The sequence below is a fragment of the Halichoeres trimaculatus genome, unplaced genomic scaffold, assembly GCF_033239565.1.
Source record: "Halichoeres trimaculatus isolate MK-OKI-2021-1 unplaced genomic scaffold, fHalTri1.1 fHalTri1_scaffold_6, whole genome shotgun sequence".
Taxonomy (NCBI): Eukaryota; Metazoa; Chordata; class Actinopteri; order Labriformes; family Labridae; genus Halichoeres; species Halichoeres trimaculatus.
In genome coordinates, this window is record NW_027437184.1 from 15028826 (window position 1) to 15045213 (window position 16388).

Genomic DNA, 16388 nt, shown 5'->3' on the forward strand with positions numbered 1-16388 from the left:
AACACTTTAAATGCTAACTTAGAAAGGAAAAATAAGAAAGACTAAAGATGATATGAATGAGTTAAATATGTCAGTCATCTATGTTTGGAAAGATGGACTAAAGCTACCTCTGCTGCCATCGTGTCTTCATTTCTTTCTCTCCTCCTCCTGCCTCTCTCACTCCTCAAACAGTCCTCTTGTGCCTGACTAAATATAGCCACAGCTCACTTCTTTAATTATCTCTCATTAACAAACCAAATTGGTGCTTCCCATTGATTGAACCACGTGAGGCTTCTTTAATAAGACAGACCTTGTCTAAAGTTAAAGCGTCCATTGGGGGTTTGGATTTGTCAGCTCTGTAGAACCAGAAACTTGAAGAAAAGACAGTTACATTAAATCACAGCTGGAACAAAGCTGGATGATAGTTACTCTGCATCTATTGTCCCCTCCTCCTTCATCTCCTCCTCCTCCTCCTCCCTCACATCATTCATTCAGGACAGTTGGTCCCTCCCCCTTCCCTCCTGCTGTCAACATCTGTTTTCATATTCTGCCTCCCAACACCGACCTGAACTAATACTCATATTCATTCTAATACTAATACTAGCGCCAAGTTGAGGATTTGAGCCAGGACCCTGAGCTGCATGCCAGCCGGTTGCCGCCTTCATTCCCACATGACCCTAAAGCCCAGCCTCAGGAGGCAAGGGATTAACAGGAAGCAAACATCCTGCAGCCAGCGGCCTCTGCCGGGCTCAGAAGCACAGGTTACCAAACACTGGGAGCTTTATTTTGGAGGGTCAGTTTTTTGGCCGTGTTGTTGAATTTCATTGAGGAATAATTGAATTGTGATTGGATCACCTCCACTGCTTCCTGGAGAACAACAGTTTCTGAGCAGATTCCCGTCTAAGTCGATTCATATTATAAGACTCAAACACACCAGACAGGTCCGTGGTTTTTCTTCTCAAGTGTTCAAAGCAGATGTAAATTTCTATGCATGTGTTCCCCTCCTGCAGCAGGAATGTATGCATGCTGTCAACACGTCTGTTACCAGGGAAGGGATTCCGAACCAGTTTCTTAGCAACCTTCAGATACGTCCTATCTTTCATGTGATTTTTGCTAATGAGTCCTTGCTCATTGAACAGAGTGTGAAATATTACACGAACCTGCATAAACTGAAGCTCCAATGGCCGCTCGGTTCACTTTGAACCAGCCGCTCTCGCAAAGTTTTGCACAAAAACAGATCAGCGTTACGCGGTGATGTCATGCCAAAGCTGAAAAATAATTTCCATGATTATCCTGCTTAATGGCGGCTCGCGCCATTTATGGTAAAGCAGAGGCAGGATTAGAGGAGTTCAAACAATACATGAGAGTGGGACAGTGTTTCGGATGAATCAGTGTGGAGTGCTGGGGTAATTGATGAAAGGCTGTTTCTGCTCTGGAGTGTTAATGCGGTTGTGTTTGATGATGTAAACACAAGTTGATTATTTTTTTTGTCCTAGGACAAGACCAAGCCAAAGGCGATTAAAACGGAAAACATAGATGAGTGCATCATGATGTTGTCAACACGTTTGGATAACTGGAAGAACATATTATGTATGAAATCAAATATCTGTGAAACCAAGGAGAGAGATTCCCTGACAGGTTTTTTTTTTTTACTCATTTAAGCCCTTAAAAAGATGGGTCACAGCTTCTCATGAGCAGCTCTTAATTGATGATGAACAGCAGTGGTGTATTGCTACTCTGTTGAGCTGGAAGAGAGTACAAGTCAAATTCAGGTGGCCAACCCCAGTGTGGAGAAATGAAGCCAGGCTTGAAGAGCAAAAAAAAAAAAAAAGACAATTCCCCGAGTGTTGTACATAGACTGTACAAAACATGGATGTAGTCCCCCCGATGTCACCCATCTTTTTCTGAAACAGCTTTGCGTACAGCTATAAGGCGCCTGTCAGTCATGTGACCTGAGCTGTGCCTCTGACTGGGCAAGCTCGCAATCTCAATATCCTCTGAATGGCTGAGTTAGAAAAAAATTCACCCCTGTACAGTGTGTGCTGATAGTAAAATTAGCGACTTAGACAGGAGGCGTTATCTTTAACCAAGCTGTAAAAAGGTTAATTTCTGCTTTGAAAATGGCTTTTTTTGGCTTGCTGTGTATGTGACTTCCGCTACTTCCTGAGCCAGCCTCAAGTAGACACACGAGAAACAGCAGATTTTAGCACTTCCGCATTGTCTCATATTCTTGGACCGGAGGTTGCCGCTTGATCATAACACACACTTTACAACCAAAACACATTAACAACCTAGTAAAAAATGTTTGGGTTTTGGTACCTTATATCTATATTTAAATTAACCGTAATTCCTCCATTTTGATAGAATTTAGGTGTTGAGTTAATCATAAAAGCTTTTTTATGCTGTGCATGCATGGCTACGGACAGAGCCTTCTTTATGCATTCTGCGCTCATTTTGTTTATTTCTGCATCTTTTATGGGAAGTTACAGTACAACCAAGCAGCAACCTCTGGTCTAAAAATTTGAAGCCCATGCAGGAGTGCTAAAAAATTACAGTTCTTTTAGATTGCTCTTGAGGCTGGCTTCAGAAAGACTGGAAACTGCATACGCATCAACCAAAACAGCTGATTTTTACAGCAAAAATGATAAAATTTACAGCCATGTTTAGAAAAGGACTTAGGCCTGCATAGGTTATTTCTCTGTTGGCATTGCACACACTGCACAGGGGTTGATGTTTACATTCTTTTATCTCTTTTTTTTCTGTAACTCCTTATTTATCAAAGTCACTCAAATTGAGAGTTTTGCCTGTATAAGGGCATGGGTGACTTGACTGACATATGGGCACATATGGGCTGTGTCTGAAGAGGCTAAAAGTCTCTTTTCAAAGCTAGGTTGAGGGTCCCAGCCCAGTGCAGCTCTAAATCTCTAGCCAGACTCTTCTCCTCTGTTGTTCCCAAATGGTGGAATGAATTACCTAACTCTATACCATCAACAGTCCTTTTCTACTTTTAAGAGATGTCTGAAAACTCATCTGTTCAGGGAACACTTAGGCACTTAAGCTGACCCTTTTCCTCTTTGTCCTTAGGGGCAGAATGAGTCAGAAGATCTAAGACACAGCTCCAAGTGAATTTTCAGCACTAATGTTTTTTCTTCTGTCTACATTCTTGCTTGTGTTGTGCGTCGCTCTGGAATAAAACGCCTGTTAAATGAAACTGTAGAACTGTAGAATTGTAGGTTTCAAAACTCTGTATCAAACAAATGGATGATGTGACAGAGACTATGTCAATGGATTATACAGCATGTTTGAGACTTTAGCTTGGAATACCATCAGAAGTCATCAGGACCATTGAAAAAGAATACTTAAGGAAACTGAACTTTCTGAGGGAAGACTGTGGAAATTGGCGTTTAGAGCTCAGGGACATAATCTCCATCCACATGCTGTAATGTATTTATTGGTCCTACAGACCACCACCACCAGTGCTGTCTCCTATTTTACCTCTAAGTTAACATATACATGATGACTTTCTCTTTCACATCTGTGCTTGTGATCAGAAACTTCTGACTCTCGCAGATGCATTGCAAATGGCACTTTTTCTTGTTGTCACAGATATTGTCTCAAGATTTAAGCTCATCCGTGTTATTTGTGTGATTTTTGAAAAACAGTTTTCAGGGAGCCCTACACGGTGCGGGTGGCAGACCAGCGCTCCATGCGGGGCAACGTCGCCGTGTTCAAGTGCCTCATTCCCGCCGCCGTGCAGGAGTATGTCAGTGTCGTGTCCTGGGAGAGAGACACCGTGTCCATCGTCCCAGGTAAGAAAAAATATTAGTACATTCATCTTATCAATGGTGGGTTTTGCAACTTCTAAGTTTCATGTACTGTTTTTCTGTGTGTGTGTGTGTGTGTGTGTGTGTGTGTGTGTGTGTGTGTGTGTGTGTGTGTGTGTGTGTGTTCGTGTGGATGGTTGATGCACCACTGTGCTCCATGTTTGACCAAACCCCTGACTCGTGTCTTCTGTCTGCTCACTGTTCTGGATCACTGATCTGGTCCACCTACTCCTCCTCCCTTCCCTCCTCTCCTTCTTCTTCCCCTTCTTGTCACAGATGTTCCCCCTGTCCTATCACTGCTTTTAAATTTCATCACACACACATTTTTACACCCTAACGTCATTTATTGCGATTGACACAGCACAACACCGACTCTCTTCTAAATGGTGTGACTACTCCACAGTTTCTCCAAAACAGATCTATTTCTGTCCTCTCCCTGCTTGTATCAGCACCGTGTCCTTGAAGAACAGGGCCACAATTAGAGACACAGGATGTCAATAGGACTGAGACCCCACATTCATCTTCATTAACCTCATTTGTGTTTGTGAGTCAGTGTGTGTATGCGCAAGTGAGAGACAGAGACATGCAGTGTGCAGTTGATGTCTATTGTCACAGTTTTTTTAGCATTATTCTTAGTTTTTCACGTTGTTTTTTATTGTGCAGTGTATGTTTGACATGTATGCATGGTTATGAATCTCTCGCAGTGAAAATGTAGGAGAGAAGGACAAGAAATACAGTAAAGTAGGGAAATTAACCAAAAGAGGAGATGCAAGGAGGGTAGTAGGGCAAGAATGGCCTCAGGTCCTGGCAGATGGCGTTTATATTATATGTATGCAAAACACACACACACACGCACACACACACACACACAAACATGCACATGCACACGCACATGCACATGCACCATGGTTGTGGTAGTTTATTATTTTGAGACATTTCAGCGTGGTCTTCTAAACTTGATTTTTGTTTTTATGTACGGCTTTTGGATATTTTCCCTTATTTTTCAACAAGACACAAATTATTACAGCTTGAAGCTAAAATTTTTTCAGAATCACCGAAACCTTTTTTTGTGTGTAATGTGGACCAAAGCGTTGGTGCTTTGTAGCCATCTTTACTTTCTCTTTAAACACTTCCAAATGCTGCAAGTGAACTAGGGCTGAAAGAAGTTGGAAAATAGTCCAATTGCAAATTTTTGGGACTAATATTGCGATTGCAATTGAACATGCATTTTTTTTTTTTTTTTTTTTTTTTGGGGGGGGGGGGTTAACTTCTGCATTATTCACTTAACACAAGCATTAATCATCCTACATGTTATGATAAAATGAAATGAACTGATGCATGAATTGATGTAACATGTCTTTATTTAACTTTTACAATCACAGTAAGATATTAAGAAATTGACTCAACTTCAAGCCTTTATAGACATGTAATATTTTTACCAGAAAAACTAGCATATTGACTTTGGTTGATTTTGCTATTGGGATTGAGAGCAAGTTACAATATATCCCCTTCAGGTCTGTGTAAATGAACCTTTTCTTTTAGTTGCAGCCTTTGGAATTTGAGAATTGCACTCTACTAAATTGCGATGTCGGTTTAAATTCAATTAATTATTCAGCACTAGATTAAACCTTTTCATTTGGCTACTAATCCAAAACCACTTTTGTATTTATTTGATTTATCATTGTTTTTTTCACCACACTAAATTTTAGTTATATGATACTGCTGGACTAAAAGCAGAATACTTAGTTTGTTCAACTATTTTCTCTGTATGAAAAGATATTTTGATTCTTCATATCTTTTAGTTATTTTTCTTTCAATATCAAATGTTATCAAATGTATTCATTCATTTACTTGTAAAATTTCTGAACACAACACAGCAGCTCTGTTTCTCTGGGTTCCAGTCCTCTGTCAGTGTATTTCTGCTTTCTATATACACAAGGTGCTGCTGTGCATGCTGTCATGAGGCTGCTGTGTGTAATTAGGGGTATATAGGTCAGTTGATGAGCAGTGAGTGTGAGGATCAGATGTTGAACATGACAAGCTGCACACTGACTCACTGCAACAGAAACACAACACAAACCCGTGTATGTTTTTTATTTTGATTTTTTACCCTTGACCTCGACATCATGACCTCAGTGTCAACACACCAGTCAACATACTCACCTATCTGAGTGATAACGTTATTTTGTAATGCGTAAGATGATCCATAATGAATGTGGGGTTATGTAAGTTATCATCCTGACAGGGTGAGCAGGGACTGATGCAAAGTGGAGGAATCTTGTCCCTCTTTTGTCTTAGTCAGATCCTAACAGTTTTCGAGGTAAAATAGGCCAGACATAACATTTAATATGTGATCAGGTTGTTCCTGGCATCACAGAATAGATAACTGCTGTAATGATGGGATTTTGACCAATCAGAATCCCTGATTAAACACAGCCTGGCAACAATTCACAGTATTCATCCAAATAGAGTGAACATAAATGAAGAGAAGATGCTTATATAAACCGTTAACATGGGAAAATAATCAATGCTGATTTGCAGCTCAAACAAATGACTGTGAGTCACTCCAACATCTCCGGTCAAACTCTCTCTTGATCAGCACAAGACTCAGATCAGGTCTAATGAAGATGTGAAAATTGAAATTGATTTTGTGACTGAGCGCTCCATGCATGCAAGGGATGTGGGCGGCCGCTTGTCTTTGCCTGTCACTTCTTCTTGTTCTCGGCTTGAGAGACGCAGCAGGAGGGGCAGGAGGTTGATTATGAGCGAGCAAATCCATATCTGCTTGTCTTTGTTTAAAGCAGAAGCAACCATTCTGCTGGTTCTCTCACTTGCTTGTTGCTTGTTGCACTGGGCATAAGTCAGGGGAACACTCAAGTCTTTTAAACAATTACAATCACATAAACTGAGCTGCATGTTTTGTATTTTGAGAAATCCCCTGTGGTAACAAAAGTTCAGCCTGGGATGTTTTCTGGTAACTGCTCAAGGATGACAAGGCTTCTTGGCAATAAATCTGAAACTGTTGGAAAGCCAGTTTATTTCTCTTAACCCTTTTTGAAAGTAACAGGCATTTGTGGGATGCACCCAAGAAAACTTTCCCACATCTTCTCTGCCAATGCCAAACAACTTATTCTGCTGTTGCTATTGACTCTCCCCTGGTTCCCCAGAAGCTGAACCTCTGATTGGACAAACTTGTGATTCTAATATCTTCTAAACCAAGCTAAGTTAGAAAAACATTCATCCCCACCACAGTTAGTGACAACAGAGAAATGAGCAAAATTATAACTGAATATGTTTTTTAATGCTGTAAAAGTCTGTTTTTTTGACATGGTAGATATGTGGTTTCTGCAGCCAGCGGCAAGTTGATTTTTGAAGATGACTTCCACAGAGGCTTAATTTTTCTAAAACAGGTGTTGCCACCTGAATATAAAGACTAATATCACCAACATTGAGGTATTCTAAATCTTGCAGCCATGTACAAAAGCTACAGCACTCAAAGAAATCAGGCCATTTTCAAAATCCCTTAACTGACTTGCAACCAAAAATTCACATTCAGAAGTGTTGAGAGTTGATTGTGCTTCAAATGGGAACTTATGGTAGGATACACCTGAGGCACTCCATGGACACATTTTGTCGGACCCTCTTAAACACAGGTCTCCAAGACACTTTAAGTCCTTCTATGTATTTATTTATTTGATTTTTTATCTATTTATTGCTTTATACATATTTAGCACCTTATTACAGGCTTATCTTTAATATTATGTTTGACACGTCATGCCATCAACTGGGGCCTTGTAATTGTTTCACACACTAGTTTCTGCTCATTTGGAAAAGGTGATGGAGTCATAGATACAAATGTGACTGACTGATAGTCTTAGTTGGGTTGGGGCAAGAGGTGGTGGATCGATATAGAGTTGTAGTAACTAGATTTTGCATCAATTCTTTTTATTTTCTTCTATTCTTTCATTTTTTTTTATTTTCCATTTACTTGGAGAGCTTACGTAGGGCCTGCAAGCTACCTGTTGGAACCCCTGCTTTTAAATAACACTGGCTTGTGATGCAATTTCTCTAGAAGTGCGTCCTTTATATGATGCATACACAGAATCAGAACACAGCTGTTGTATGTACAATTGCAGTTGCTTCAACTTTAAATGCCATACATTGGTTGCAAGTAGGGATGTCCCGATCACCTTTTTTTTGCTCCCGATCCAATTCCGATTATTTTATTTTGAGTATCTGCCGATCCCGATATTTCCCGATCCGATCTTTCAGCAATGCATTAGGTAAAAAGAAAAGAAAAAAACTCCTACAAGTTGTCCTTTGAGTTTTTTTATTTGATTTAAATGAAGGTATCATTCTAGCCAACATTGATATAGCTTTTTTTCTCCACTCAGTGCAGCATTGGATCAACAAAATAAAAATAAAGCTTCTCAGTGGTGCACCACAAGATAACCTTGTATGTGTGTGACAATAAGGTTGCAATTTCTTGTTTGCAATATCATTGTACTTGTTATAATGACAAATAAAGATATATTCTAAAATGAATGATGATGTTCTATTATACACATTTTAATTAAAAACAAGAACTAAAGCCCCAGGCTTTTTCCGATTCTGTCTCCCCCGATCTCCGATTGTTAAAAAATGCCCTGATCCCGATCACGTGATCGGATCGGGACATCCCTAGTTGCAAGTAAAAAAAATAAATAAACCAGCTACCAATACACTTCTTTTTTTCTACTTCTTCTGATGAAGTAATTTTTTTTAAGAAATTGGATGAATTCCAGTCACCTGGCCTGAGGATGAATCACATATTTTTATTCCTACTGCTTCCACAAATCTAGACACAAAACAAGAATAGATTCTGAATTCATGATCTCTTTTGAATTACAAAGAAGCAGTGTGTCCAAAGTTCACTTAAACCTGCACTTTTCCTCAGTGAGACCTATTATTAGCGTAACACTGATCAGTAGTACAATCACACACAGGCGTGAAGGTTGAGCTGATGACATAACACAAAGCAGCCCTGCCCTCTGAACCCCAACAGGTTCTATTTTGTCAAACACACACACGGTTCCCATCTGGAGCCATGTGTGTTTGTGTGTGTGTGTGTGTGTGTGTGTATTTGCGTGTGTGTCGTGTTGCCTGCCCCACTTTCCTGTCCAGCCAGGACAGTGCAGGGGGTTTGGAGGGGAGGGGTGCAGGCAGACTGACCTATTTCCCTCTTGCTTCCCCGTCCCGTAAACCATCCCTGTAGATAAGCTTTGTGTGCATGTTTTTTTTTTTGTTTTTGTTTTTTGTGTGTGTGTGTGTGTGTGTGTGTGTGTGTGTGTGTGTGTGTGTGTGTGTGTGTGTGTGTGTGACCCTCATGAGACAATAGAGGCCTGCTAGCCTGAGCGGTGATCTGAAGGAGGAGAGCTGGAGCGCAGACAGAGAGATGGAGGGTTTGTGGACAGGAATAAAAAAAACAAAAACAACAGTGGGACATAGAGAGGGTTCAGCTTGCAGACCAAGGCTGTCAGTCTCACCAGCAAAAAGCTAAAGAGAGGCTCCCATGAACAGAGACCCAACCAGCAGATGGCTGAGGCCACATGGTGGTCCACAGAAGATGCCCAAGCATGCTCAATCTCATCCACCTGCCACACAGTTTGCTCCTGTTTGTGTTTTTGCACAGTGATTTAACACATGTGGCCACAAAAACAGGGCTGAAAAGCAATAATAGAAACAGAAAAAGTCCATCTCCAAATTTTTAACTTCTTTACCTTAAAGGTCAACTGACCTATTGAGTTCACGCCCTTTAATTAAGCCTTGGGTGGATTTAACCCTTCATTGTGTAACTGCTGAGTTAACACTTCTCACAGTGAACTTGGGACCTAAGTGGTGTCACCGGGTGGTGAGGTCATTTACAGGCTACATTACAGATCAATTCTCTGCCCTCTGGGGTCCCTGCTGGAAGTCAGGCAGTTCAACAGGGACACAACACTCAACCACACAGTTGTGTGTGCGTGTGTGTCATTCCCACTCATTCTCTATAGAGGTTAATTGGAAACACAGAAAAATGTACTTGTGTATGAATTTGTGGTATAAGCATGTTGAAAAAGCTTGCTAGGCTAATTATTGCAAAGTGACTTTAGTTTAATGATGATGAATTGGTTGACCGATTTATTCCCTTTTGGTTTGAAAGATGACCCAATAACTCTGCATGTATCTAATATTTTCACATGCAGCTCTGGAAAAAAAACTTCAAACGTCGCTCCAAGTGTATCCTTAAAGGGATAGTTTAGTTTTTTTGAAGTGGGGTTGTATGAGCTCTATGTGACCACTAAGGACATTGGATACAGTAGAAAGTTGTCTCCTCTCCCTCAGTAAGACACAAACTGTAATCGATGGTGACGAGGAAATAGGCGCTAACAGGGACAGACGGTACCAAATTCAAAGGCTATTTTCTCTGCCTACAAGAACTAAAATCAAAAAGTAATACCACAGTTTAAGAGTACTCTACATAAAATATTTTTTTAAGCGCATTAAGTCTTCGGAAATATAAACATTTATCCGGACCTAACTAACTGGTCATGTGTCCTTCCGCGCAGCGCTAGTGAGCTCCCCCCCCCCCCCTTTCAGCTGTAGGGAATGTAAACAAACTACGCTTCGGGCGCCGGTTGTAGCCTCGTGTAAGTTTGATCAAGTATCGTAATTCTTTTGTTTGTACTCTAAGGATTGTGAGGCAGCGTAGGAAATTCAAAATGAGTGACTATGACAGCGACAATGAAGTTACATTCACTTTGGAATCAAAATGATACCTGTATGAACCGGAGTAGCTACACAGAAGAGGAGCTGCTACAGATGTCGACTGAAAGGAATACAGAGGAAACATCCACGGACACTCTAAGCGTCTAGTGTCTGTTTATTTTACTCAAACATATTTTGTTATTTACCCAATTGTGTTTTCTTCAGAGGTCTCGTATTGTTTTTCTCAAGCTGTATCTGTTAACCTGTTAGAAATAAGATTTATCAATCAGAGCAGGGACTTGGTTGCCCTGCTACTTTGTCAATTTAACAGCTAACTTTCTAAATCTGAAAATACTGTTGTTTATTTCAGCATTTCTTCTTTATAAGCAACAGAAATGTCCAGTAATGTTTTTAAAGACTTATAAATTACGTTGATTAACTATCCAAGAGTCAAATGTTTATTACAACAAAACTCAAAAAACAATCATATTAATAATGCGCCACTTGCACAAAAGACAAAAACAAAGGCAGCGTTGTAGCAGGCGGTGGTCAGTGAGGAAGTTAAATACATCACAAATGTTCCGCCATTGTTATTTCTTCTTCGTATTTCACTAAAGGTTTGTTTCGGGTAGTAACAGCAACACTGCTCACACGGTTTCCAGTGGTGCTGCTCTCTTTGGTCCGTACCCATAAGCTGTATGGAAACCTGCAGAAATACGGACAAAATGAACGTAGAGCACAGACAGAAGGCCCAGACCGTTGCCATATCCGTATGCAAAGTTGAGCCTAAATGGGCCTTAAAGGTGCAGTCAGACTGGCCATCTGTACCGTACTCAAGCACCACTGGCCCCCCCACAGCGCTGTTCCCCCATTGGCTGTTATGGCCCACAGTAACACTACTCCAATCTCCAGCCTTTCACCTTATTACAAAACACGCACGGCCCTAAGTACGCTGTGTCTACATTAGAAAAAAAAAAAACTAAATATTAAAAAAATTGGAACACCTACAAGCTGGTATCTTAAAACAATGATACCTGTGGGACATGTTGGGCAGTGCCTTGTGTTTAGACTTCATGTGTTAGGAGCAAGAGAAATGGAAAAGTGTAAGATTGTGTGAGACTTTCACATGGGACAAATTGTAAAGGCTAAAAAACAGAGTCAGACCATCAATACTCTTATTGAGTGTTGCCAGTCTATAGTGGTCCGTACTGAAGGTGGCCAAAGCGAGGAAAACTGAGGAACCTGTGTCTTGGTCATGGATGACGAACGCTTATTAATGTTGGTCAGTTCAACAGAAGAGACAATCAGCTGATCGATGTATAAACACTGAAAGTCCCACTTGGTAGATTAAATGTAGCCACGGATGAATATTGTAAAACATATGAAGGTTTAAGCAAATGACCTCAGCTATTTGTTTGGGGCCTTACAAATTAAAATTGTGCCTGACTGGACTGGTGAAATAGTTGGCACAGTATATCTTTATTATAACATCCTGCAGGTGTAATACAGCATCACATACACAGGTGCAGAAGGAGAGAGGTGACAAAGGCAGCAGGGCGTCCTGGAGAGCAGCGGTATGTTAGGACATGCACTGTGTTTGTAAATCTGGGCTTGCGCTCTTGGAACAGAATACATTAATAGATACACTTGTCTGGGGCACCGCAGACTCATGTAAAGTCTCATCCGACACACACACGAACATGCACTTCGACAAAGTACAAATGTACAACCCTGCCCTCTTCACACACACATACACACAGCAGAACACAATAAAGCCATTTTCAGATTTTGCATGAAGCTGCCTGAATGTGGAGCTCTCATTAAACATTAACTCAGGTACATTAAGGCTCTGCTCTGCTCTGCTTCGCTGTGTGACGGCTGTCCCATTGTTGCGTTTCGGGTGCAGCAGGACGTGTGTGACAGAGGACAACACGGAACACGTGGCGTCCCCAGGGCTCATTGAACACAACCCCATTGACTTTCGCCCTCTGTCACTCCCCCCTACCTTTGGACAAGTCTCACACAATCCCCCCCCACCCTTTCCCCTCACCCCCGCCCCCTCCTCTGCTCCTGCCTCTGTCCCACATGGCACGCAGCAGGCCATGGGGGTTAGTAGAGGACATTAAAGACTAAATCATGCAGCTGAAGGTGCAACACACATGCAAACATATGACTGTAGCAGCAGCACTCAACAATGATGTGCCTCCCGAGAAGTTTGTCAGAAAGCATGAAAGCTCTGTGACGTTAAGCCTCCATCACAAAGTTTTTATGCTGTTTATTGAGCCAAAAACTTTCTAGCAGGTTTTTACGCATTCCTCCTCTTGTTTTACTTTCTCTGGATGTTTTTGCCCCCTCTTACATTTGCCCCACTCCGCTGAGAGCTGGACAGGAGCAGATGGGGGGCTGGCAGCCATCTTTTACTCAGTTAGGTTGAGTAGGCACGTGGGTGGGTGTGTAAATTGGCACAAACAAGTGTGTTACTCTGTGTGTGTGTGTGTGCGTGTGTGCGCGTTTGCATTAAAGGGGCACAATAGGCATAATTATCTCTGCTTGAGAGGCTCAGTTGCGGGGAGTGGGGGGGTGAGGGGTGGGGGTGGCTGGCGTGGGGAGGCGGAGTTCAACAATGGCTCGACCACAGGCTTTGTGTGTACAGAGCAGAGGGCTGACAAGTGTCGCCTATTATTGACTATTTACACACTACTACTCACGCCCGCTCACGTGCACACAACACAGGAACGTACACACACACTCTCCACACGCGCTGCTGTGACTGCTCTCCGCTGCTGCCCCTTTTTCTTTTTTTGTGATATCGTCAAACACACTAGTGCTCACTCACACACGCGCACACACACACACACGGATGCAGTGTGAGCATGTTTGCAGTGTATCAGTGTCAATCAGTTTAAGAGGGAGAGATGGGGAAGCCCCTGCAAGCACATCACTGTGACACAAGCCTGGCCACTCTCTTGCCCTCAAAGCCTGGCAGTGTCAGGATGCAACAACTCAAAAAGAAAAGACGGCGAGTACAACAAGTCTTTTCTAATAATGTGGCTTAAAAGATAACGACACTTCATTTAAACAGAGCCTCTCCTACACATCCAGCTCTTGTTGTCATTTGTATTTATTAGATTACAGGTTGTTCTCTGGAATTATTACTGATCTGATCTGGGAACAAAACAGTTCTGCGACTGTAAAGTTTTCCAGGAAGGAAAAAAAAAACACTTAAAAAGAGAGAGATGAGGTAAATGTGAGAGGGGGGGGGGCTTGCTTGGTAATTTTCTGGCTCTTTGAACTCTCATCAGGCAGATTCAGGCACATTAAAAGTTCATTGGTAATGTGAGACTTTGAGAAGTGTGAGAACATACATATCACCAGGTAAACATTAAAGGGGACATGTCATGCTGATCCGTGATTTAATACTTACATATAAAATAATAAAGTTGAAAACAAGACCTTTCACCCCCTGAATTTTCAAAAAAAATGAGATATTGTATTTTTTCTGATATCCTAGAACAAGATTTGATGCCTCTGAAAATAGGTCATTGACATTTGGCTTCGAGATTTCGACCTTCATGACGACACGAGGATCCTCTCTTTTTATTGGAGTAATCTGATAAAGCAGCTCCTCCTCTGTGATGTCAGTTAGTCACACAACCACCACCAAGGAATACACCCACCAAGAGCTGAGTATAAATAAAGCTCCCTACTAGCACTGGCTAACTTGACTGAGTGCTAACATAGTGATGAACTGACGGTAGAGGCGATCTTTAGACTACACTTTCAGCATGATGGATAAAACAGAAAAGTGAAGGAGCAGGATGGAGCCCTGTTATAGAAATAGTTTATTGGTGAAGTCTGCCTATATTTCCATGTATAAACTATACATGTTACAGTACCAGTTTGACTCCCCACACTGAAGCCTCCTGAGATGATCTGTGTCGAGGTGGATTTTCTTCCTCCTGAGCTGCAGAACCGTCTGGGTCTGACTTGGGGTCCAATACAAAAGGACGTATACTACACTCTGCCGTTTTATTAGTGCTATCAATGCCTTACAGTGAAGTTTTGGCAAACAGCAAACTTGCTCGGTCTGCTCCATTCAATGTGGTGATTTTGTAGATACTGCCATGCTGCAAAAACCGCCCCCTGGCTCTACCCCCTCCGACCCTCTGATAGAACTAACCAATCAGAGCACAAAGGGCTGTGACGTTGCGAGGTTACTGGAGGTCATTCTCGAAACGGAGCGTTTCAACGAGATCTTCAGAATGGCCTAAAATGAGGATATTAAGAACGCTATTGTGGGGCAATGAAGGAACTAAATGACTTGTACTGAGGGCAGAAATGCTTTACAGGCATCCGAGTCTGGCATAGTGAAAAGGAGAAACATGATATGTCCCCTTTAAGTTAAAAGGGTTGTGATGTAGCCCATTTATATAACTCATAGATCTTTGGATGATGACACTCTAAATTCTGATGCTACAAAGTTATAAAGCAGTTTGTGTTTGATAAATGCCAGTATCTGCAATGAATATGAGATGTAACAGCCTCATGTAACAATCATGAGTAAGATATCATTGTACTTGCTAAGATTCTTCTCTTTAGTTTGTTATTAAGGTGTAAATACTGAAATAAATTCCAGTAATGTTGGCTCTGTCCAGGATAGGTGTTAATCTACTCACGAACAACATCCAGGGTCAATCAGTGAAAAGTGAAAGTAGGAAGGCTTGTGTTGAGGCTTAGAGTTAAAGAGTTGGAGGTTTTATGAGGCCTGGATTGGGTTAAGAAATAGGATTTGAGTAAAGAGGTTTTACCTCTTTCCTCCTGCTTTCTTTGAATCTTTTGTTTAGGCTAGCAAAGAGGGATTAGTGCATGAGATTACAGCAGGCTTTACTAAGAAATAGTATTTAAGGAAATGCCTATCTACTGCTGCTTGCATGCAGCAGTAGCAAGAAGTTTGCTTCTGATTTTCAGTTGTTGTTTACTCATTGTTTTTACCTGTTATCATTTTAAGTCTCGATTTTCTTTGTTATAAAAATTTTCAACTGATCATGTGGGGTTCCTTGTAGGGTTAATGTTTCAAAAAGGATGAACCTTGCATGATGATTGTGTTTTTGATTGGAAAATTAAAGTAGACGTCTATAAACAAGCAACTGACTGCGTTGTCAACCATCATCAATTAAGACTAAGATAGATTTTGTTTAGCTGAGAGTCATGGATTCCTGTGTGTCTGTGACTGCATGCACCGCAAGGAGACATGATCGAGGATCAAATGGGATCCCTGGTGGTCATCCAAGAGCCATGTTCCTACATGACCTCTCAATCAGACCTATTGATCTGCCGCACTATTAGCTGTCCAAACACACATTAAGGCCAGATCAACGTGGCAGGCTGAGATTGACTGCAGCGGGCGGGAAGGTGAGGGGAGGTGAACGCATCGGAAAGCTGCTCTGAGGTTAATGTGATGGAAAATTCAGAGAGAAAAGGAAGATTGTGCTGCTGTCTGTGGATTAGTATGTACAAAGTAAATGTCATGTGTAAGCAAGTCAATAATTCTGTGTGGTTACAGCGTGTGAGTTGTTTGCCCTGTCCCTGTGTACAAGACAAATCTGTTAAGGTTTCTTATCGGACATAGAAAATCTAGAAATAAAGGGCTAGTCCGAAATTTAGATTTGCAGTTGAAACAGTGGGACTTTTACATTGTAACCAGTCATGGCAGGTGGCCGCTCATGATTGTCTGGTTCTGTCTGAGGTTTCTGCCTGTTGCCTCTTGTGGATAATGTGCATTCACATTTTCTTGGCTGAGTTGCCAAAACTGCATAAAAATGCGTTCTCCCAACACCTGTCTGTGACGGTGATGATTTC

General features: G+C 41.5%; 1 protein-coding gene across 2 annotated transcripts in view; it reads left to right on the plus strand.

The window, feature by feature from the left end:
- The window catches only part of LOC141791437 (cell adhesion molecule DSCAML1-like), a 69598-nt gene that overhangs the window by 15309 nt on the left and 37901 nt on the right, over nt 1–16388 (plus strand). For both annotated transcript variants that reach the window (XM_074671916.1, XM_074671917.1), the window contains exon 3: nt 3642–3788. In XM_074671916.1, the coding sequence (XP_074528017.1) occupies nt 3642–3788 (147 nt within the window). The remainder of the gene's footprint in view (nt 1–3641; nt 3789–16388) is intronic.